At 37.4% G+C, this 24,812-nt stretch overlaps 2 protein-coding genes across 6 annotated transcripts in view; one reads left to right on the plus strand and one right to left on the minus strand.

Annotated features, from left to right (window-relative positions):
* ARHGEF33 (Rho guanine nucleotide exchange factor 33) overlaps window positions 1-24,812 on the plus strand; it is a 141,903-nt gene that overhangs the window by 92,674 nt on the left and 24,417 nt on the right. The window contains exons 19-20 of one of the 3 annotated variants that reach the window (XM_074396260.1): window positions 1,308-1,382; window positions 3,147-3,246. In XM_074396260.1, the coding sequence (XP_074252361.1) occupies window positions 1,308-1,359 (52 nt within the window). In that variant the 3' untranslated portion in view covers window positions 1,360-1,382; window positions 3,147-3,246. Of the gene's footprint in view, window positions 1-1,307; window positions 1,383-3,146; window positions 5,863-24,812 lie in introns of those variants that run through there. The other 2 variants (XM_074396251.1, XM_039462414.2) reach the window with 2 other exon arrangements.
* SOS1 (SOS Ras/Rac guanine nucleotide exchange factor 1) overlaps window positions 14,312-24,812 on the minus strand; it is a 134,094-nt gene continuing 123,593 nt past the window's right edge. For 2 of the 3 annotated variants that reach the window (XM_074396201.1, XM_039475303.2), the window contains 3 exons: window positions 20,861-20,905; window positions 19,058-19,176; window positions 14,312-17,590 (listed from right to left, as the gene is read on the minus strand). In XM_074396201.1, coding sequence (XP_074252302.1) covers window positions 17,099-17,590; window positions 19,058-19,176; window positions 20,861-20,905 — 656 coding nt within the window. In that variant the 3' untranslated portion in view covers window positions 14,312-17,098. The remainder of the gene's footprint in view (window positions 17,591-19,057; window positions 19,177-20,860; window positions 20,906-24,812) is intronic. The other variant, XM_039475304.2, reaches the window with a different exon arrangement.

Raw genomic sequence — 24,812 nt, forward strand, 5'->3', positions numbered from 1 at the left:
ACTTAACCTTGATTACACATGTTTCTCAATAAGCCGAAATCAACCATTCAATTAAGGGTCTTCAATATACTAGGTCTGTCCAGCACAAAAGATATAAGAGAAATAATTCCTGCCCATTAGGAGCTTACAGATCAATGTAAGGGTAACCTAACTATTGATATGAGGTGTAATACATAGCACATAGTAGGCACTCAACTAATATACATTAAATAAATGCTCATTTGCTATGGGCTCTCCAAACTCATGTTGGTTAATTGCTGTCAGTCCTCTTGCAGCTGTTTGGGATTCTCCTTGTAAATGGCCAGTGGATTCCCTTAGTCCTCTTGTCCTGTCTCATAGATCAGTCCCTCCTGCATCCATCAGATTACCTCCATGGTAATGGTGCTGTCCTTTGTATTTAAAATCTGAAGGGTTGTCTGAGTGGAAATAAAGGTGGAACCACACAAGGCTGTTGCTTTGATTACCAGGGCTGGCTGACTGGCTGACAGGATGTGTGTTTCCTTGCCCTTTACTTCTTGAGACAGATGCATGTCTCCTAAAGCTTTCAAGGAAGACAGTCTTTCTGATCAGAGAACCAAGCCTTCTTAAGTCAGAGGTTTTTGCAGCACTGGATTCAACTACTCCCATCCCCAGCTCCAAACAAGCTTTCCAAGTTTATTGATAGCAAATCTAGACCTTGTCTGACCTATTCAATTTGCTATTTTCTTTGTCACCCTTGAGTGAAAGGAAAGTTAGCAACAGGTCTGTTGTCTTATCCTCTTCACATCAAATACTTGGATGGTTATGTGTCAGTATGTCCTGGCAGCCATTGTGCCCTTCCCTAGCAAGTGTTTGCCTACCTGTTCCTTTAATGTCTGCTCAGATATGCCCTGCAGTCAGCCGCCATGGCTCCAGGAGCTCAAACGCCATTTCTGTTTCATAGAGAAAGGTAATAAAAGCAGATCTGCTGGCTTTTTCTCCTTGATTCTACAGGTTATTTCCTAGTAATTTAGGTATGCACTACCTCAGAGCCTAACAGTCACACCTTTGGAAGAGTCCGGGTGGCTATATACACGTAAGCATTATAAAGAGGTCAGTTAAAATGATCTTTACAAGGATGAAAATGAGCTTTTAGTCATGGCTATAGTAGAATGCTGGATTTTGAAAAGGATGAGCAATTTAGCTGTTTAATTAATATCAAGAAATGCAGAGAAATTCAGACACTGGAGACAGGGAAGGTACAATTTGTGAGAAGAGCAGTTAAAAAAAATTAAGCTGAGTTTGTGGACTTTGAAAACTAGACAGGGCGATTTTGGCATTTGTTTCAGAAATGGGAACGCAACTGGTGAAGATTTCTGTGGTCCTTGGGGCTGGTGGTGACATCAAAGCTTTCCTATTTTCAGGTAAACACTAAACAGTTGCATGTTGGAACCATCAAAGTGTGGCATATTGGGTTTTGGAGAGACCAGATGTAGCCAAGAGGGGAAATACCAGGCGAAGATTTCAAGTTTTGACTAATGACTTTCTGATAAGAAATTGTCCTGTGGGGAACAAGAAGAAATAGCAGCCCAATTCAAATCCTGCCCCCTACTTCCTGCCCCCAAAACTGTAGGCATTCCTTGTCTTCTGAATATTGGAAGACATAGGGAGAGAATAAAATGGTCAAAAATACATCTTCCTAAATTTGGGGTACAACTGCACTAATCAGGGATGATTTGAACTGGAGGTAGGGGGAATCTGTGAAAGACGAGAGAAGGCCTGGAGTTTTAGGGTGGGCCATGTGGAAGCTCTTTCAAGGGAGAACTCGGGGGGGTTCCTGAAAAGGAAGAGAACCTCATCCCACTCAGAGATCTTGCTTGATGAGTACCCGGATGTACTGGAGTTGAGAGAGAGAATAGTTTTTCCTCTGCACTGGGATGTAGTGGAAAAGTGCTCCTTACAAACCCGAAGTAGAAAGCATGGCAGGTGGCTATGGCTTCATCTGTGATATTGATTATCAGGGTGCAAAGTGAAAATACCTAGTCAGTCATTAGGTTTTCCAGACATTAGGGTTTTTAGTCTTTGTGGATCCAACTTCTTTCCTTGAATAATGTAAAGAGATGTTTGAATTCTGCCCATTAATTTAGTAAATGATAGTCATGATTAACTTATCTAATTACAAGAGTGAGGACTCAACAGTAGCAAACCAATGATAGTGCAAGGACTCAGAGGCCCTGGACCCTTCTTTGGTGGACAGTGGAAGTGTACCTGACAGCCTCAGCAGATGGAGAACTTGGTCAGTTGTATAGGAACTTTGGACAAAGAACTTCATGTCTAACATCACTTTCATATACCCTGCATGAGGTTTTTTGATATTGGTTCTGAGTGTCTGGACTAGTTTTACCATTCTAGGTTAGAGTTCAAGCTAGCCAAAGGGCCCCATTTTAGCTTATCAGAGATTATTTCCAGAAAGCCTCCTCCCTCCAGGGACTTCTGACATGAGAAAACTGGAGAAGGTACAGAGCTGGAATGGATTACCCAAGTGGCTTACCCAAGATAAAGGAAGAATGCACCCTCGACTGGGGACTCAAATGGACTGATTTGAGTTGTTGACTATTGATTGGCTTTGGTCTCTTTTGTGGTGGTTGAGATTATAGTATCTCTGCAATCTGACTACTGTACGAATTTCTGCATTCTACCAAATGTAGCATACATGTGTGGTTGGCTTCAATAAATCTTTGATTTAAAAATGAAAACAAGCAAAAGCAAGAGTTTGTAATGTAATACCAAATTCAGTGAAGGTTCTTGGTAACCTTGGTTGAGAACCATGAATCCCATCATTTTAATTTAAGGGCCTTGGTAATTTGTGGAGTTGTTACTTCACTGAATCAAAAACAGGATTACTTGAATTTTCTGAGCTTTTGTTCCCCTATTATGATATTATTACACAGTATCTTACACTGACATATACAGTTGTCACAATTGTCCCCATAAAGCATTAGAAAGATACTCTCTTTATGTTCAATGCAAATCTTAGATACACATATCCTAAGTCATGAAACTCAGGGGTGTAAAAAGTATTCCAGATCTAGGAAGCAACTGTTTTACAAATGCAAAACAATTGGGATAGATAAAATATTTGAAAACAATTAAAACCAAATCAACCTGTACTTTATCTGTGTGCTGAGATTTTAGGTCCAGTGGATCAGAATACAGGGAAAAAACTAATGAGAATCTCTCAATGGATCCTTCACCCACCAAACAAGATTTCTTCAGAAACCGACTTGCTCTTGCAAATGACCTTGACCAAGGAACAGCTGTGTAAAACATACTTAAAGTTGTATTGTCAAGTGGTAAGATGAGGATAAAAAGCTTGTATATATCTGTGTAGGAAAAAAAAAAATATATATATATATATATATATATACACATATATCTTGTTGTATAAATCCCTGAGGAAAACTAATATAAATACATATGAAACTAAATCAACATACAAGACATTGAAGAGATGAAGATTAGTTTCTGGTTAAGATCTGGCTTTTTGAACCTCACCATTGGGGAAAAGGGAAATGAAGACTTTTCACATCATTACAGAAAAACACAATAAATTTGAAGGAAAATAAACGTTTGTAAGAATGAAAACTTCTACCTTGAAGTCATTCCCCGAGTATAATATTAAGAATGTTCCTATTTAACATGGATGTGAATTTTATGCTTCCTAGGCATTTAGCTTATTAATTCATCCAGTGTTCTTAGACTAATATACATTATGTTAGGGTCTAGTTATGTCTGGCTTCATGTCTTCCAAAAACCCTAAGGCCATATCTAACATCTCTTAAGGCAAAGGATTAGTTAACAAACTGTATTTTATATGCTACAAATCCGAGTTACGGAGAATTTGTGCTGAAACCATGATTCAGAAAGTTCAAAGCTTAAAAACACATTGATCTACAAACTTGTTCTGTGGTTATGGAAATCAGTAAAGGGAACAAGGATTTCTGTAGAAACTGGGGAGAGAGGAAGGCAAACATTTTCCCTTGTGTGGGTTGTGCTGAGGATGGAAACAGTGCAGACTCTGTTTTGTTGAGTACTCAGTATTCAAGATCCACTAGTGATCTTGAGTGTCACACACACTCATGACCTGATGGACTAGGAAAAAAGCAGTGATTTAGCCACATCCTTTAGAAAGACTTTGCAGCCTGTAAAGAAGGTGGCAATAACACCAAAACTTCAGTGGCTCACACACAGCAGTTGCTACAAACACCAGGTCAAAGTGAAAATTCAGGATTGCAGTACTTGACTGTTTTCCTATTTTGTAAATAAAGCTAACAGCTCAGATAGAGGAATCAAATTGCAACAGGTCTGCCTGGCTCTGGGGTGATAAAATGTGCTGTTTCCACATGTATATGTCCAACATGGTGAGCATCCTTGATATGCCCCAAATATCAGATTTATAATAGAAAAAAAAAATAAGGTTTAAACAATTTGTCTTTACTCGCAGGCAGTTCCCTATAGTAAATTAGGGGTATTTGAGTTATGTTCATTCAAAGTCTTGTTACTCAAACTGGTGTCTTCAGAAGCTGTTCCTCTACTGATGCATTTGTTGATAAAACAGGCAAAAGTTCACTTCTAAGTGTTGCAAGTTTTCTTCTGTTTGATGACAAATTAGGAACTTAACCTAGTGCATTTGGAACAGTAATTGTCTGGAACACATAAAAGGATCACTGCCAAGTTTTTGGAGTTTGCAATATTTAAGTTTAAGCCAAGATTTTCATTTCCCTGAAGTTAATGAATTCATTTGAAATTAGATTTTTCTCTATTATCAGGCCAGCAGTGCTTGAAAGCACAATGCCAAATTGACTGGACATGGAAAGTGAAATACTACAGAAGTCACAACCTATTAAATAAAATGTAAACACAATAAATTCCTTTCTCTTTCATCTTCTGTTTATCACTAAAATTGATCAGTTACTAGAAAGGTTGAAAAACTATCACATACCTCACCAATTTTATTTTGGTAGCATCCTATGAAAAATCTTGATGTTACATCTGTAGTGTAACTCCAAAATAATTGAGTTGTATTTTATGAAACTAGCTTATGAAACTAGAAATAATTAATGCTGTACTTACTCCCCAGGTGGTCCCAATCATTTGACACCTGGATTTTCTGTAGCTTTCTTTTTTAAAAAAATTATTATACTTGTAAGTTCTAGGGTACATGTGCAGATTGTGCAGCTTTGTTACATAGGTAGACACGTGCCATGGTGGTGGTTTGCTGCATCCATTGCCCGGTCATCTACATTAGGTATTTCTCCTAATGCTATCCCTTCCCAGTCCCCCCACCCCCTGCTACTCCTCCCCTAGCCCCCACCCGCTGGCGCTGGTGTGTGATGTTCCCCTCCCTGTGTCCATGTGTTCTCATTGTTCAACACCCACTTATGAGTGAGAACATGCGGTGTTTGGTTTCCTATTCTTTTTTCAGTTTGCTGAGAATGATGGTTTCCAGTTTTATCCATGTCCCTGCAAAGGACATGAACTCATTTTTTTAAATGGCTGCATAGTATTCCATGGTATATATGTGCCACATTTTCTTTATCCAGTCTATCACTGATGGGCATTTGGGTTGGTTCCAAGTCTTTGCTGTTGTGGACAGTGCTGCAATAAACGTGTGTGCATGTGTCTTTATAATAGAATGATTTATAATCCTTTGGGTATATACCCAGTAATGGGATTGCTGGGTCAAATGGTATTTCTGTTTCTAGATACTTGAGGAATCACCACACTGTCTTCCACAATGGTTGAATTAATTTATACTCCCACCAACAGTGTAAAAGTGTTCCTATTTTTCCACATCCTCTCCAGCATCTGTTGTCCCCAGATTTTTTTTTTTTTTTTTTTTTTTTTTTTTTTTGAGACAGTCTCGTTCTGTCGCCAGGTGCCAGGCTGGAGTGCAGTGGCACGACCTCTGCTCACTGCAACCTCCACCTCCTGGGTTCAAGCAATTCTCCTGCCTCAGCATCCCGAGTAGCTGGGACAACAGACGCGTGCCACCACGCCCAGCTAATTTTTTATATTTTAGTAGAGACGGGGTTTCCCTATGTTGGCCAGGGTGATCTTGATCTCTTGACCTCGTGATCTGTCCACCTCGGCTTCCCAAAGTGCTGGGATTACAGGTGTGATCTCCAGATTTTTTTTTTTTTTTTTTTTTTTTTGAGGCGGAGTTTCGCTCTTGTTGCCCAGGCTGGAGTGCAATGGCGCGATCTCGGCTCACCACAACCTCCGCCTCCTGGGCTCAGGCAATTCTCCTGCCTCAGCCTCCTGAGTAGCTGGGATTACAGGCACGTGCCACCATGCCCAGCTAATTTTTTTTGCACTTTTAGTAGAGATGGGGTTTCACCATGTTGACCAGGATGGTCTCGATGTCTCGACCTCGTGATCCACCCGCCTCGGCCTCCCAAAGTGCTGGGATTACAGGCTTGAGCCACCGCGCCAGGCCAGATTTTTTAATGATTGCCATTCTAACTGGTATGAGATGGTATCTCAATGTGGTTTTGATTTGTGTTTTTCTAATGACCAGTGATGATGAGTTTTTCGTGTTTGTTGGCTGCATAAATGTCTTCTTTTGAAAAGTGTCTGTTCATATCCTTTGCCCACTTTTTGATGGTTTCTTTTCTTAAATTTAAGTTTTCCATAGATTCTGGATATTAGCCCTTTGTCAGATAGGTAGATTGCAAAATTTTTTCCCCATTCTGTTAGTTGCCGGTTCACTCTATTGATAGCTTCTTTTGCTGTGCAGGGCTCTTAAGTTTAATTAGATCCCATTTCTAACTGCGTGCAAGCACTCTTTGTTCCCATCTGTCCTGCACGTCTCTAACACAATATTCCCAAATATTGCTTTATGTGAAACTCTTCTGTTTTTACTGGTTTACAGTGAAATTCCAAACTTCTCCATTTGACATCCAAGGCTTGCTCTCTCCAGTAAGTTTCTAGGTTTTCTTGCTGACTACCATCTGATACTTTTCAAAGTTCTAGGTGAACTGACTTACCTCAAGTAAACTGGGTTTTTACTGTTTCCCAGTCTTTCATGCACCTTGCCCAGGCTCACTCTTGCATTATGCCTTTTCTCTAGTTCCTTCCTCTCTGCCGATCTTAAGACCCAGTTTAGGTCTCTTCATCTTTTTGTGATTTCTTGTGGTGTAACTTACCTTTTTATGTGTTTGTTGTATCTTCCTAGTAAGAATGTGAGTCCCCTCAAGGGCAGGAACTATGCCATATATATGTTATATGTATGTATGTATAATATATATATTTGCCATATATTTTTAAATTCCTTTTAACCTCTTGAAGACTACATAGTAGGTACTCAATAAGTAGTTGATGCCAACATTGATGGTGGTGCTTTAATAAATAGAGAGCTACAGAAAATAATTTTTACTCTTAATTTGACAGCTTCAGTTATCCCTCTACCTCCCTGCCTTTTTTTTAAAGAAAAAATATCAGTCATGAAGGAAATAAAATATAGTTGCCTTTAGAAGCAGTTAAAGGCACCACTGTCACTTTCACAGCATCTAGCATTAGAAAACACCTCATCAATTAAAAAAAGAAAGGTCATAGCTCACTGCAGCCTCGAACTCCTCAAGCAATCCTCCTGCCTCAGCCTCCTGAGTAGCTAGGTCTACGGGTGTGCACCACTACACTTGACTGATTTAAAAATTTTGTGGAGACAGGGTCTCACTATCTTGCCCAGGCCGGTCTCAAACTCCTGGGCTCTATAGCCTTCTCACACCTCAGCCTCCCAAAGGGCTGGGATTACAGGTGTGGGCCACCAGACACTATGTTGCATCACATCAAGTAATGCATGGATGGAGCAGTGTGGAAAAGAACTTGACAACGACCACTACATCTGTGACCTCCAGCCCTCTGGAGAAGTCCACTGTACATAGGAGACCACAGATGTCTTTGAGAAGTATTTGGGTTGATAATCAGAAAGAAGCATTCTACCAAAAGATGACGTAGATATTTTGCACAGGCTAGGAGTTACAGTAGGCCCTTTCCATAGCCTTCTGAGATCAGTATATATAGGCCCAAGCAAGGACTGTCCTGCTTCTCTGACTACAGAATTGGAGCCTTTGAGAACCAAGGATTTGTGGACCAGACTCCAGGGTTCTCCCCAGTGGGCTATTTCATCCTATAACAAATAGTTTAGTCTGGGAATTGATACCAGAACATCAGGGAAACCCTTTGAACAGTGTTTTCTATAGCACCTCGTTTCTCATTTCCTCACTGCCTTTAAGTCTGAACTAATACATCACCTCCATGAGGGCACTTGTAAAAATGCAGATTCCTGGGCACCATTTCAGTCCTACTGTATTAGAATATCTGGAGGTAGGGTCCAGGAATCTGCATTTTTAAACTTTTAGGTTCAGGGTACATGTGCAGGGTTGTTATATAGGTAAATTGTATGTCATGGGGGTTTGGTTTATAGGTTTTTTTGTCACCTAGGTTGTAAGCATAGGACTTGATAGTTTTTCAAAGGAATCTGCATTTTAATGTAGTCCTGCGAGTCACTGTCCCACTGAAATTTTAGCGATACCATCTATTAGGTCAATACATAGTATGATCTAGTATGTAAGTTTCAGCATTCAGATTCTATTCATAGACTGGATTTTAAAACAGAGTAAAGAACTGATTATCTTGAGATACAAAAAACAAATCATTGAAAACCAGTGAATATTTTTGTATTCACGATTATCTGTGACCTTTACTATCACACACAGTAAGATTCTGATTTAAGAATGTACGTCTGCACATGATCATTACTCTTTATAAACTGGTAAAATTTACTGTATATTCCAGAAAACTAATTGCATGCACTTAGAAACATGACAGATCTTTCTGCATTAAGTTGTATCATAAAATTAGTTTCAGATTAAACTTTTTCTTGAAACATCACCATTAATAACTTTCTTCCTGTGTCTAGAACCGTAATGCTTTTGGTATGGTTGGGATTCTTTTGTCCTTAAAGTTCATTTGAAGGTGTAAGGGCAGCACTCACAGCATCTGAGCAGTCTGATATTTATAGTATATGGGCCAGTGAGTCTCACCTGGTAGGGGTGGGTTGGGAGGAAAGGAAAGGAGAGGTACAGTTTTTCAAAAAGGGAGATGGATTACAAGAAGGTTGAGAAAACTGATGGAGACCTGTATATTTTAAGGGAAAAAAATAGAAATTGATGTGTGACACTATAGCTGAGTTTTAAATATAGAACATAAAGGGATGAATTTAGTCAATGCTAAAAATATTTTTGTTGGAGATTGTCAGATGTTCAAAATAATCAAACTTTTTATCCCCAAACCAAGTTAACTTTAAAATCTGTTGTTGTTTTCCAGGAGCTTAGTACATAATCTTGAATAAGTCATCACAATTTCTTATCTACAAAACAGATTTTTATTTCTTCGTGCCTCATTCCCTTCAGATACATAATAACAGTAAATGCTCTTAATTCTTATCAAGAAAGCTGAATGCGTTGGCTTTTGTTCTCATGTATGTAAGCCTATCTATCTGAAGATATTAATAGTAGGATCTACTGTAAAGATGTTGGTAGATACCATCTGTGCTTCCATCTCTTCTCATCACATTTTTCTTTTAAACTGGGACAAACCCTTCAGCATACGAACATGCTCTTATTTCTCCCATCTTTAAAGCAAAAGAAATCTTCTCTTGACAGTTCTAGCTATGCCCCAGTTTTCTGCTTCCCTTCCATTCTTTATTAAACTAGGCCCGGGCTTTGGCCCACACCACTACTCTGAACTGCTTGTATCAAGATCACCAGTGACTTCCATACTGTCCAACAAATGGTTCCTTCTCAGTCATTTTACTCTTTCAAGTAGCATCTGACAGGCTGATCACGTCCTCCTATCTTTACTAGGACTCAAAGACATGACATACTCCTGGTTTTCAAATTTTTCTTCACTGGCAGTTTCTTCTTGGTGTACTTGCTGATTCCCCATCTCCACTCCCCACTTTTCTTCCTTTCCTTTTTCCCTCTTTCTGACAGGACCTCTGTGTTGCCCAGGCTAGAGTGCAGTGGCTACTCTACAGGAATAATCATAGCTCACTGGAACCTCAAACTCCTGGGCTTAAGTGATCCTCTTGCCTTGGGCTCCAGAGTAGATGGTGCTACCAGGCCTGGCCTGTCCCCCGGTCTTTTAATGTTAGAGTGCCCCACAGCTCTCCTTTTGCTTAGAGCTCCTCTTTTTCTAGCCTATACTCACTTCCTTTGTGGTCTTATCCAGGCTTTAATATCTTTATGAAAGTGACTCCCAATTTAATATCCTTAGCTTAGTCTAGTCTCCAAAACGCCAGACTAACATCTTTGACTCCCTCCTTGACATCTCTTAAGACGTCTAACATATTCATTGAACTTAATGTGTCCAAGCCTGCTTCAACCGTATCTTCCCCACCCCAGTTAGTGGTAACTTTATCCTTCTAGTTGCTCTGGCCAAAACCTTGACATCATCTTTAACAATTCTGTTTTTCTTACACCTCACATTCAGTCCATCAGCATATTGGCTGACCTCTTCTTAACACCTCCACTGCCATCATCCTGGTCCAAGCCACTTTTGTATTGGGTTAGTCTCCCTATTCCTACTATTTTATTCTCAACAGGGCAGCCAGAGTGATCCTGTTAAAATGTAAATCAGATCTTGTCACTGGTTGCTCTGTCACTAAGAAGTCAAAGTCATTACAAAGGCTTTTAAAGCCTTAAGTGAGCTGGGTTCTATCAAACCTCTGATGGAATCTCCTTCTATTCTGCCCACATTTATTCTTCTCCAGATACAAGCAGCGTCACTATTCCTCAGATATACCAAGTACGCTTCTGCCTCTGGGCTTTTCACTGGCTGTTCCCTGTGACTTGACATAGTCTTCTCCCAGATATGTGCAGTTCCCTCACCTCTTGTTCCCTCACCTCTTCCAAGTCTATTAATGCCATCTCTTAGGAGGCAGGCTTCTGACCATTCCATTTTAAATTCACCTCCCCTGGACCCCCCGTTCCCAATTACCTATCATTTTTTGTTCATAAGTGAAAACATTTGAATGTATAATATACTTATTATGCTTACTACTTTTTGTCTGCATCTCCTCACTAGATTATAAACCCCATGATGACATGTACTTTTGCCTGTTTTGTTTATTGCCATATTCCTAATATCAGAATTGTACCTGGAAGAATAAATATTTGTTGAATGCTGAATAGTCAGATGGGCCCTTACCAAATGCTTATAACCTAAGGTCACTCAGAACCAATTTAAGTGATGAGAAACAGCAAAGGAAGTCAGATTGTAAAGAATCAAATTATGAGGGCTTCAGGATAAGCAACCAACCTCTTAAAACATAGCTAAAAGTAAACTTTGACAATGCATCCCTTGTAAGTTTAGTTAGCATTTACTAAGCACCTACTCTGTGAAAGGCATGTGCTTTATACATATTACCTTTAAACCTCATAATAGACTAAAATAGTAGATCTGTTAACCTCCTTGTATTGATGTGAAACATTAACTTCTCCAAAGTCACTCATGTAATAGGTCATGGAACCAGAAGGTGAACACAGACATAATTCCAAAGCACCTGCTTGTTTCTATCAAGTTGATTCTTCCTTTTCTTCATGAGTTACTGAGGAAGAGAAATTAGCTTTTAAGTAGGCTATCGTTTTTCTTGTCTCCAGTAAGAATCAAGAGTCCTGAAATGTTAGAATGGATAAACTGCCTTTTTGGAATTGTACTTTATATCAAAGCCCTCCTTCCCTCTGGACACTATGTGTGTCTGTCAGCAAAAAAGGCAGGCTTAACCATGGCCTGTACCATATGACAGGTCTGCAATGACCTAACAGGATTAAAATGAGTTAAAAAGTAAATCACTTGGTTAAAGCTCAAAATAAGTGACATTTCAAGAGAAAAATTCAGAAAGTTGAACTAGTAAGAACGTTATTTTCCTATAGCTATTAAATTCCTAGAATATACTCGATAATTCATGCTTGGATTTCACAGTGGTCTACCAAATGAATCTGTATAAATCAGTGACATCATGTCTTTAAACCAGGGGGTAAAAATCACCAGTTAATTTTAGGTATTCCTGAAAGCAGTCCTCCAAATTACCAGGGATCAAAGCTGAATCAGTGGTCAGATTCACTACTACATGATGTTAGCTAAGTCATCTCACTTCTTCAGGCCTCATCTACCTTTATTTTTAAATCAGGGGTTTGGCTCTCTAAGGATTCATTAATTTTTACATTCTATAGTTCCCACTGAATGACAGTACATTTGCATTATTCTTTAGTTACAACCTTAAGCTCATATTTTCATTGCAAGCCTAAAAAGCATTACTGTCAGGCTGCCTCATTCCAGCAGATCTCAGCAAAAGCTGCCTGTCAGGGAGCTGTGGTTTTATCTCAAAACTTCTTTTATGGAATACAAATGCCTTAGCATTCTGAAACTTCATCCAGGTGACACCCAAGATCACTTTAAGTTACTAATTTTCATCCCAAGGGCCTCCCACTCACTACAATGAGAAAATCTGACACAGAGGGAAATATGAAACTTCTTTTATCCTTTAATAACTAACTTGATAGAGGAAAAAGTGCCTCCAAAGTAAGACCTTGATAAAATGCAAAATATTTCTATATGGCAAGTATGAGCTAAATGGGAATCACTAATGATTTAAAAAAATACTGCTCTCTAAAATAAATACATGCAAAAATAATACACTTGTGGGCTATGTAAGGCATTTTTCTTTATTATTTTTCGGTTTATCTTAGTAATGCCGGAAAAATAACAGCCGTTATTTTCACTTTAAATGCAAACCAAATACTGCTGCACACAGAGTACAAAGATTACCTATGAACATGGTTAGGTACAAAGGCCATATTAGATGTATAGACCACACTTTGTTCTTACATCAAAGTAAGACCGACAGAGCAATTTTTTTTGACAATTAATTTTAGTAAATAACTGTGCTACTAAACAAAGGCAAATACACATATATACACAAACACGTCTCAACTAAAATTATACATGTCACTTTGACAAATTCTCTGGTGGTTTCACCAGATATTTGCACCCCAAAGTCCCCTGCCCTAATCCCGCCCCCAAATGCTGACTTGATCTGAAGAAAAAAATTAGAGATGTTCTTAATTAAAGGCACATTTGGCAGCTACTGAAAGTGGCATGCATCTGGCACAGGTGCGCTCTCCCTAAGCCACACCACATGTACCTTCCATCTGTTATATATCTTGTTTCTTTGAGTGGTAGTCCAATGTGACCCACCGTTAGCTAACTTGCTTTATAATTCTGCAGCAATTGGCTACTTAATGCACTATTTTCATTAAAGGCAAAAGGGAAATTTGCTCACAGTCGACAGAAAATGCACTTTACGGTGTCAAAAATGGAAAATAAGGCATGGAATTTACTAAACAAGTTACAAGTGCTTTTGTTGTTTAGATTTATAATATAGACTTCATGCTTAAGAAGAGCTCAAAAAATACTTCATTGGCTCATGTATAAGGGATTATGAAATAATTTTATAAGTTAGTAATGAGATGTTTCAAAGAATAAAAATATTGAATAAAATCATCATGTTCCCTTATAAATAATTTTACTGCATAATTCTTTCTGCCAAACCAGTATTTACCTTGTGATGTTTATTTACTGGTAAAGATTAATGTGGAATACAACAGGACCTATGCTTGTGTAGTCCGTCATACAATGTATGTTAAAAGAATAAGTCAACCTACTCACAGCAGCAGAATACCATGAAATAAATGGTTAAATTGTTTCTAAATCTGAAGGAACAAAAAGGTTTTCCTCAGTATGTACAACACTAATTGGGACACTCCTCCTCCATTTATTTTGCTGAGCCACTTAAAAATCTGAATTTGTCATATTAAAAAACAATGAAGTACAAGATTAAAGTAAGCTAAACTTGGGAATTAAGATCATGACCATAAATACCAACAAATTTTTGGTTTACATAAGGTAATTTTTAATTTATGGAGGAGGAAAAAAAAAACCTTTAAGAATTTAGAATCATAATATAGCCTCCAGCTGACATAGTAATTGTTCACTGGACTGTTGTTGATTGTAGTGTTAGTGTGGTATGCTCTTTGTTAAATTCAGATCCGTTAAAGCATCCTTGAGTTGTTAGAGAATAGTAACCTGCTAAACATAACTTGATACCCAACAACCTTTAAATAAGCAAAATCTCAGTTTGTATACTTCCTGATGATGTATAGTCTTAAAATACATTTGGAGGACTGGGAAGAGTAAATAACCTGTTTTTCAATAAATTTAGAAGCACATATTTCTTATCTGTTCCTGCTTTAAAAAGTATGTAGATGGGAAAAGCTTCTCTTTATTTATATTGATTATCAGCCCACTAAGTCAAGTCAGCCTTGAAATATTTTTATTTCTAAAAGAAATGTTCCACATTTTAAAATGTGTTTAACAAAAAGTCATGCTGCATTTACCCCCCTGTAATGTCCAGGATTGAAAAGCAGAATTTTGTAATGATGCATTTATCTTCTCTGGCATTTCTGGTCCCTCATTAAGTATATTTTTGTTACAAAGATAAATTTGTCAACTAGTTAATGTTTCATACTGAGAAGAAGGTGAGGGTACCGTTTCCTCACCTCCACCTAAGGGCATCCAACTGGAATTTTTCTTATCAATTACCACTGCAGAAAATATTTTTACCCAAATGTCACAGTTCGGAATAAAAATATCCTCTATCCACAATGCATATAAAGCTGTTGCACAGTGAAGTGGTCTCCTAGAACCATGGGGTAGAATAGTTCCCTTTGGGAGAAATAAGATTAGAACTCCAAATTTGAATTTTTCCTCCTTACAGACAGAGTGAAAAGGGGTTATCACCTTATTGAAGGCTAACTCATTAGCCAAAGACATATTGAGTGGGGTCCAATGTGACTTTTATCAGGTTCTCATTTGAAATGGGCCTGGGGCAATTACAGAGACAAGTAATCCATGAGACATAAAAAGGGAAATCCTAGGGACAACGAGGCTGGCGCGGTAAAAAGTCCTGGGAGATTCTGGACTGTGTATCATGATTAGCTGTAGCAGCACTAGTAAGTTGGCTTAGATAAATACTGTTGAGTGGATGGTCTTACGGACACTTTGCATCCAAGAAGGGATATGAAATTAATTTTTTAGGACACTTTTCAAAGAAGAAATATTTTATAAAGAGAAAAATGGCTACCATCAAGGAATGGTATAGATATTGAACAAAAAGGATTCAACTCTAATAAATAAGAAAATATGACAGGATAGATTTTTTAATGATGGTGCAGTTAACATACCTTCTGGTCTTAAAGGACTACATCTGTACTATCATGATGTATATTTTACGCTTTAATAAATATAGGAAATTACTAAAGTACTAAGTTCCCACCATGTTGCAGCACTCCTAAAAATGTCTCTAATGGTGTGATGAACAGAATTGTGGAAATGTTTCATTCATCAGAGGATACATGCAGACGCTGATGAACCACTTAACTCTAAGGATGGAATACTGCACATTTCACAGACATTATAGTGGAGATTAATAAAATGTTTTCTCTTCAACAAGGTGCATGCATTTCAGTCACAGTGTTTGTTAGACTCAGAACAGTACATACACTTTATGAATAATCCATATTATGATAGTGATGATGCAGGTAGATGTTCTATTATGAATAGATTTGATAAAGCAGAAAACCTCAAGCAAGGTAGAATGTTCTATATAAACCTTAGCAAACTGTATACATGTTGCTTAGGAACTTAAAACTTACAAAGTTCTGCTTAAAAGGTACCCATCCTATTCTAACCAAATATCTTTCTATATGCCAAACTATGACTTTAGATCATTCTTTAGGATTAAGACATATATCCAGAACTAGAAACCAAGGCGTACCACAATACGTGCTTTTATGTTTAGTGTTTTTGTGTGTTTTTCAACTAAAAGAAATAAGAATCAACCATTTTCTTCATATAATAATTTAATATATGCCAGCCAAACAAAGTATTTGTATCTTTATTCAATTAAATTAAAACAGACCTGCCAGGTATATTATATAACATTCACTATATACATATGATTTAGGCAATGCAAGATAATTCTAGAGATGCTGATTACTCAACTATTAGTAAAACATGAACGGTGTCAGTGATGCCCAGCAAGTGCTCCTTTTCACATTGGGTGCCTGCATTTCCATGGTATGGTTAGAGGGATAATTTGAGCCATGACATGGATTACCAGTAAACTTTTGTGGGAGAAGGAGGGAAAACGACAATCTAGCATAGATTAACAGTCTCCTAAATGCAAATAGAATACTTGACAGTTTTTTTTTAAGTTCCTCTGTCATGTTAATGACACACAACTTCTCTTTTTTGAAGGCAACACCACCACATTTTGTTTGGGTGTGTGGAGACAGGTGACGGGGAATGCTCTTAAAATTGATATAATTATTCCTAAAACAACAACAACAAAAAAGTACCTCTTTGGTGAAGCCTCGGTACCCATTCAGTTCACTGTAATAATCTGTAAACAGGACTGTAGTACAGTGCCGGGCCTTGATTTCAACAAGGTCAGGTACCACAGCCTTTCCTCACAGTCCTTTGAGTGATTTTTAAGAAAATATTCTAAAGTAGAAGAGTAAAGCAAAGGAAAACAAAGGAAGATATTAAGATCCCTGTTTAAGTTTTTTTTAAAAGTGCATAATTTGAATTACAAAAACTGTCATCAGGTGGGCCTGCTGGACACCAGACTGTTTTCCATCCCTTTCATGATAAAGATCACTTCACAAAAAGAGGACTCCAGCCTATTGGCCAGAAAAAGTCCCTTTACTTGATTTTCAGGTGCAATCAGTTGTCCAATTCCTCTAGGTCAGTCTTTCCATATTCTAAACTGGAATACAATTTCCACTTTATAATTACATCTAGGTTAAAATTCATTGTCTTATACTGCATCTTGAAGAAAAGTCGTTAGTGTTTGGAGTTCTCATTTTAACTCCTCAGTGCTGGCACATTCAGTGCATCCATTGCCAGCAATGGATTTGGGGCTAGGAAAATATACATCCCAGTACAGAGGAACTCAGGAAGAATGGGCATTCTCCAACAGTGGTGGTCCATCTCTGTGCATGGATGGGTGTGTGTGCTCCCTTTTATAAGTTTTTGGAGGGAGTTTAGGGATGTGTTGAGAAGTGCTTTGTCGTGGAGGAACAGGCGGCCCAGCAATGGAATGAAGGTCCACTTCTTGTGTCAGTGGTGGTGATGGCAGATGCCTTCTTGTGCCGTGAGGAGAAGGTGTTTGAGGAGGAGGTGGTGTAAAGGGGGAGGGGCTATTGGGGAAGAAGGCGTTGCCATGGTCACTTTTTTTGCCCAAAGGGGGAGGTTGGAGATGTAGTGGTGAGCTTGAGAAAACATCAGGTGTCCTCACAGGTTCTCGTGGTGGTAATAAGGGAGGGCTTTCAGGAGGATCTGATACAGAGGTCCGGTCTGACATTGAATATCGTGGTGAATAGGCTTTTGATGTGGGTTGCCTAGGAGGAATGGCTGGGGGGCTGTCCAAATGCTTAGACATAATCTAACAAATGAAAAAAAGAATAAAATACACATTTATTAATACACTTATGAAGTACCATGACTATATTAAGAATTAAGTTGGGGTTTTCAAACATGCTATTGGAAGGATGCTAAAGGTGGAACAGGTAATTTTGCCGTATGTTTTCTTTTAAATTAAAAATTTTTGGGGGGGCAACAGGGCCTTGCTCTGTTGCCCAAACTGGAGTGCAGTGGTGTAATCATGGCTTACTGTAGCCTTGACCTCCCGGGCTCACATGATCCCCCCACTTCAGCATCCCAAGAAGCAAGAACCACTGGCATGCACCACCATGCCGGCTACTTTTTTTCATTTTTTGTAGGGTCACGGTCTTGCTATGTTGCCAAGGCTGTCATATGTTTTATATGGGAGGTTCTGCCAATTCACAGAAAAAAATTTTTTTTACCAAAGTTTTTACTTTAATGTTTTTCCTCACAATTTTTTTGTTTGCTACTGCTTGCTTAGCTTGTCACTCAATCTAAGAATGTTTCTAATTTAGCATAAATTACCTATCTTATAATTTTAACTATATGAACATTCATGAAGTTCTACAAAGAATGTCTTGACTTATCCTCGTGCTCTGTTCTCTGGACAGCTTAAGAATTAATGGACCGGGCGCGGTGGCTCACGCCTGTAATCCCAGCACTTTGGGAGGCCAAGGTGGGTGGATCACGAGGTCGAGAGATCGAGACCATCCTGGTCAACATGGTGAAACCCCGTCTCTACTAGAAAAACACAAAAAATTAGCTGGGCATGGTGGTGCATGCCTGTAATACCAGCTACTCAGGAGGCTGAGGCAGGAGAATTGCCTGAACCCAGGAGGCGGAGGTTGCGGTGAGCTGAGATCACGCCATTGCACTCCAGCCTGGGTAACAAGAGCGAAACTCCGTCTCAGAAAAAAAAAAAAAAAAGAATTAATGAATTAAGTTGACAGCTGGCCAAAAAGAAATAAATTTAAATAAGTAGAAATAACAGCTATTTTGAGCCTTTAGAGTATCTTCCAAACCCAGAATTTTCATGAAAACTCCATTTAAAAGTATGTCAGATTTACTATTAAGGGCTCAGATAAATAACTTTTAGCACATGCCAAGATACAGTTTGACTTATAATGTGCCTTCATACAAAGCTTCAGCATTTTCTCTCTGTATGTTTTAAAGAACTGCCTGAAACCAAACTCTTCTTACTTTATAGATTAAAGCTTTTGTTTTTTTCCCGAAAATAACCATAGCCTTAGGTTTACAATGGTTTTTAAAGCATGCCAAAAAACTACCGTCAGAAGAAAAGAAATAAACATTACTGCATGCTAAATCCATATGTAATCCTTGTTTAAACGATTAAGCCCATATACTCTGAAATGTTATCTTATCCCAGTGAGAACTAAACCTGACATAAGCAGTTTATAATGTAACTGTAATGATTCCAATTTCTACATAACAAGGTTTCCTCCTTTACCTTAGATGGTGAAGATTCTGCTGGGGCAGATTCTGGTCGTCTTCGTGGAGGAACAGGAGGAGGGACAGGCATTTCATCAGTGCCTTTGGTTAAACTTATAGATGATACGGAAGCAGATCCTGTAGGATGTTAAATTTTTAAGAAAAAGTTCGCAGGAATTTTATTTCATTTATTTATCTTGAAAAGGCTTAGCTGGAAACTGCTTATAATTAAAAGCAATGTATAGAAGTACCAAAAGCAGTTCAATAAACCAATACCCAATAGTATTTCATTTATTAAAGCAAACTGCCATAAAAGCATGCAGACATTTTTTAGCAGAATATTTAGAGAAAAGCTGCCTAAGATATTCTGTTATTTTGCCTGAACAAAGTAACATTCCCACCGTTAATCCATTATTGGAATTTTTAATTGGGTCTGATTCTCAGATGTCTAGGAGACAGTGAGCTATTGAAAATCTTTGGAATGGTAATTTTAAACTCTATAATGGGTTCACTTTTTTCTTTGACTTTATTAGAATTTATAGAACTTCCCCACCTTACTGGATAGTCCCTGGGAGTAGAGATTCTGCTCTTAACCAGTCTCTCTAATGTCTCTCCCTAGCATTTCTCTCAAAGGATGCAAGGGAAAGAATCATAGTGTCTAGGTGAGGGGGCTCTCCTCATTTTGTTTAGTTATAGGCTCTCCTTTGCCTGTAAGCAAAAAGAGGCTCATTATACTTTAAACCTAAACATTTTACCAGCAATGGGCATTATTCAAGACAACTGAGGCAGCCCTGACAATGAAAACAGAAATTACACTAAAATCTAGTGAACTAAGTTGGTGAACTGGCACAAAAAAGGTAAGTAAAGCTACTAATTGGAACCTCTCTTACAGACATTTATGGTAACAAGAACGTAAGGTAGGCATATAAATAATTACACTTTGGAAAACAACACTTACGTTGGTTGTTAGTTTATACACATCATAAAAAAAGACGTGAAAAAAATACTTAAACCATCATTCAAAATTATACTTGGCACTTTTTTTCCCTTTAAGCATTAAGCTTTTTGTCAATTATATGTTATAACAATATAGATCTTAAAAAGAGTACTTTGTGTACTGATACTATTAAAATGATCAACATTTTGATCACCTACCTTTTTCCTTGCGAATATACAGTTAACTCAGCTGGTAACTAGTATTTTCCATTGTACACATTTTGAAATTACTTGTATGAAAGGACAGTAAAAAATATTAACTGGCTTAAAAAAATTAATACAATGAAATTTAGTGAATTGTTAGTTTACCTTAAAATTAAAATGGAGCTTTATTTTGTTTATCAGTATTTAGGCTATACTTTGAATGATTACAATTATAAGAAAGTTATTCTAAAGTCAAAAGCAGTTGTCTACAATCTATCCTGCCATCAGGCTAAGTATATTTTATGATTTAGAAACTGCATGTAGCTGCCAGCATTCCCATATGCGCATGCATGCTCTTGCTTTTTTTTTTTCAAAGTTGAGCATTAAAATATATTTAGAACTCTACAGTTGGAAAAAAGAAATGGTTAAATGTGGAAGCCACTTATTTAATATGTTCTTTTAAGACAGAAACAAGATTTTGTAAAAAGCATGAAAAATCCATAAATTTAAGCAAATCATTTATGATCAAAAGATAGCACAAGTGAAGGCCTCACTTCTAGGACATTGCAAGCAAGGTACCAATGCTGCCAGACCCAAGAAGAGTTTTAGCAGGAAAGGTTATACTTGGTTTGATTTTTAAAGCCAAAGCAAGAATTATGAGTCTTAAGCCAAATATACTAACTTGGGCCATAGGGCAGTGTAACTTGGATAAAGACGGTATCATTGCCTGTGAAAGGAAACAAGAAAAAGTAGATTTTTTTCTTTCATTGATATATTCAACTTATCTGCAAAAATTTGTATTTATGATGAAAATGTTATTGTCATTCTAAAGAACGCTGTAACCATTTATAGTAAAAGCTCATTACTACTTATGAGAAGAAAAAACTGGTATCATATTGGGAATTTAAAAGGTTCCTTCTAGATTGACTTGATCTCATAATAATTAAATGAAAAACATTCATGAAAACACTAAAATATCCTATATTACTGAAAGACTTTTTAAAATTTAGAAACCCAATTCAAGCAAAAAGTTCAACTGGATGTATATAAATATGCTATTTACTAAAGATTATTTTGAAAATTCAAACTTGTAAAACAAGTAAATTTATTGTATATAAATAGAAAAATAAAAGAGTTACTAATTACATGTCTTTCAAAAATGTTCTTGGGGTGTATGTTCTCATCACAAAATAACTAGCACTCTGGATATTTAAACAAGCTCAAAAGTGATACAGGGTTTTTCCTTTTATAGTCATAAACATTTTTTTAAAAAAAGTCAATAAACATTTGGTGCTAGGACTCATTTTACATAGGAAACTCTGATAAATTTAAATTTAGAAAGTCTAATTTCAACAATATTATTTTAAGAAAAAAAAAATTGAAAATCAAAAGTGAAAGCCCCAAGAGCATTGAAGTAGGAAAACTGAGACAAAAGGCTAAATGATCAATACTATTGTTTCTAAATCAATATAGTTGTTTTATATTATGGTGTCTCATATTAACAACACATGGAACAGATAACATTATAATATCCACGAGACTAAAATAATACTAGACTGAGCTGATTTAATTCATATATTTTTTTTACACTCTAAGCAATCTCTCACATAACTTGGAACATTAATTTTATTCAAGCACATTTGGTCAGAAGGAAGATAATCTCACATTCCAGGTTTGGCTGTCATGACTTCTGTTAACTTGATTGTTTATATAGACATGGTAGTCTTATTTTCTAGGCAGCCCTCATTTCAAGTAATCTGTCCCATTATCTATTTTCCATATGTACTAGTATTTATTTGGAACCTATGATTCCTAAGTGTAGCAATCCAGCTAATTCTAATATTACCTTTCAGAAGATTAAAATTCATTTTTATATTCTGAAATTACATGAAGCTGTTGCTCTGCCAATGATTTTCTTTCCTATTAGTCACCTATAATTGAAGATTGCCTGGTTGTAAAAGGAAGCCAGAGATCTGACGTAATAGAGATTAAAGGAGTATCTAGCTTTGTTGTTTACCTACTTACATATGTCACACTTTTCTTGGAAAAAAAAATATATATATATATCTCCTGGAGATAGGCCTCGAGAACATGATAGTACACTGAATACATTATAGGAATAGGAATAAAATTAAAGCACAAAGTTCATGACTGTTACAACTGCAGTCATTCTTAAAGAATAATTATACATATGCATGCACACTTGTGTACACAGATGTAAACTTGGCTTTGAGTATATTTATATATAGCAGAGGCTTTTTTAGACTCATGCATTTGGTAAATTTGGGGCACTAGTTGCTTCGTCTTACTGCCTGGAAAATGCTACAAAAATTATTTCAGAAATTTACACGCTCTAATCAAGAAATATATGCTAGAAATTCTTGTCAGATATTGAACAAATTTACTAATAATGAGTTAGGAATGAAATCTAATTAATTTTTAAAACAGTATTAATTTATTAAGCATAATCCCAGATGACACACAAATGGTCCTCAATCTTGGCTGTACATTAGAATCCTATGGGAAGTTTTTAAAAAATACTGATGCCCAGGTACCAATGTCAGTTTAGTGTGGGCTGGGCCTACATATTTTTTTTAAAGCTCCTCAACAGACTGAACTACACAGTCAGGGTTGAAACCACTCTGAAAGATACTCCCCAGTTTACATAGGAGTCATTCTTGATAGCAAGCATTTTCCTATAGAAAAAAATATATAAATGATAGATAACTTCTTAAACCTATAAAAGCCAGTTAAACACACATGTTTTTGAGATTAGAAACTCATCACCTACACCAATCTTCCAGGAGGAAAAGCCTCGCATATCAGCTTAACATGCTTGTAATACAGTCTTTTTGCTGGTAAAGAGTCCCCCTAAGGGATGGAGATACAGAGACCTCTGACTCCCTTTTACAACCAGGGAGTCTTCAAACAGGAAGGTAACAAGAGCCGTTCATCATTCTCTCCTCTCTACTATAGCAGTAGAAACAAGTAGTGAGCTGGTGGTCTTTTCTCATTTTCTCAGCAGCTGTCGTCATCACCTCAAAGCTGGACCTGGCCAGGGTAAGGTGTGGAACAGGGATTTGAATGTATATGTGGCAGCACTAAGTAGGTGGCCACTTCTCTGCCCTGTCTTTACCACAAAGCTTTCCATGACCATTCTTGCCCATTCTGAGGTCATCTTTCAATAAGTTTCTCCAGTATTTATTCATCACTTTTTTAGAATTTAACTATGAATCTCTTTGCATTATGAATATTTTTAATCTCTCAGTAAGACTGCAAGCTTTCCCAATGAAGACATGTAAGTGCTTGGCAAGGAGTAAAACATGTAGGAGACACTGGCTCCAAGAATTAATTATAGGTTTAAAAGTAATTACTTTGGGGAAAAACCGTAAGAGTAAAAAATAACAGTATTGTAACTGATAAAAAAATTCTACTCAAACTTTGCCTTTTGAAAAACTTAAACAATGGAACTTTGTACTGCTTTGTATTGAGTGGAGTATGTTGGGATGATATCCACTGCAATTAAGGCAGTTCTTTTCTGTCAGGCCCTGAGGGAAACAAGAAAGTAGGTATTCACTCTGGTGGCTAAACAGTGGGTAGCAAGTTGGAAGCTCTGGGTGATCTTCTGACACTCACAGATCTGTTAGGCAAAAGTGAAGACAAAAGCATGTGGAGGAGACCTTAAATACACAAAGGCAACTGAGTAGTTTTAAGGAAGGGATTAATATAGCACATGGCTATTTTCAATTTTTACCAAAGGCAAAGGGAGCAGTAATAAGGGTTTTTTTTTTTTTTTTTTTTTTTGAGATGGAGTTTCGCTCTTGTTACCCAGGCTGGAGTGCAATGGCGCGATCTCGGCTCACCGCAACCTCCGCCTCCTGGGTTCAGGCAATTCTCCTGCCTCAGCCTCCTGAGTAGCTGGGATTACAGGCACGTGCCACCATGCCCAGCTAATTTTTTATATTTTTAGTAGAGACGGGGTTTCACCATGTTGACCAGGATGGTCTTGATCTCTTGACCTCGTGATCCACCCGCCTCGGCCTCCCAAAGTGCTGGGATTACAGGCTTGAGCCACCGTGCCCGGCTCAAGGTTTTTCTTTATCACAGATGAAGAGAAATTGAGAAAACCCTCAAGTCTAAGATTACAAAGCCTAACTCCTGAAACAGTGTTTTCTCCACCTGTCCAGCTGTTTAATACTGTTAATACTATCGTAACTACTTATAACAAAGCAGGATCCAGAGCACTGCATTCTAGAATGATTTCTTCTTCCCTGTTGAGTCATTTAAAGATTCAGCACTAGTAGAGAACTTAATGTGCTTCTCTCCTGTTTTTACACCTCTTTCATTTTTAGCTACTTAAACAAAGAGAAGTAGAATTTGCAATTCATGACTTTTATGTGGTTTCAATAACACATTTATTTGAGACTCCTTAATGATACAGACCTACAGCTGTTTGCTCTGGGGAAAAAAATTCCTGCAAAGAATTAAATGGGTCAGAATAAATAATGATTTTAAATCATATGTACTGAAAAGGTGCCGGTTTCATTTCATTACTTAATTTAGGGGCTTGGCAAGTTGGGGAGAATGGGAATTTTTTTATTTGGTGTTTTTATTTGAACTTATCAAAAATATCT

Source organism: Saimiri boliviensis, chromosome 1 (genome assembly GCF_048565385.1).
Source record: "Saimiri boliviensis isolate mSaiBol1 chromosome 1, mSaiBol1.pri, whole genome shotgun sequence".
Lineage (NCBI taxonomy): Eukaryota > Metazoa > Chordata > Mammalia > Primates > Cebidae > Saimiri > Saimiri boliviensis.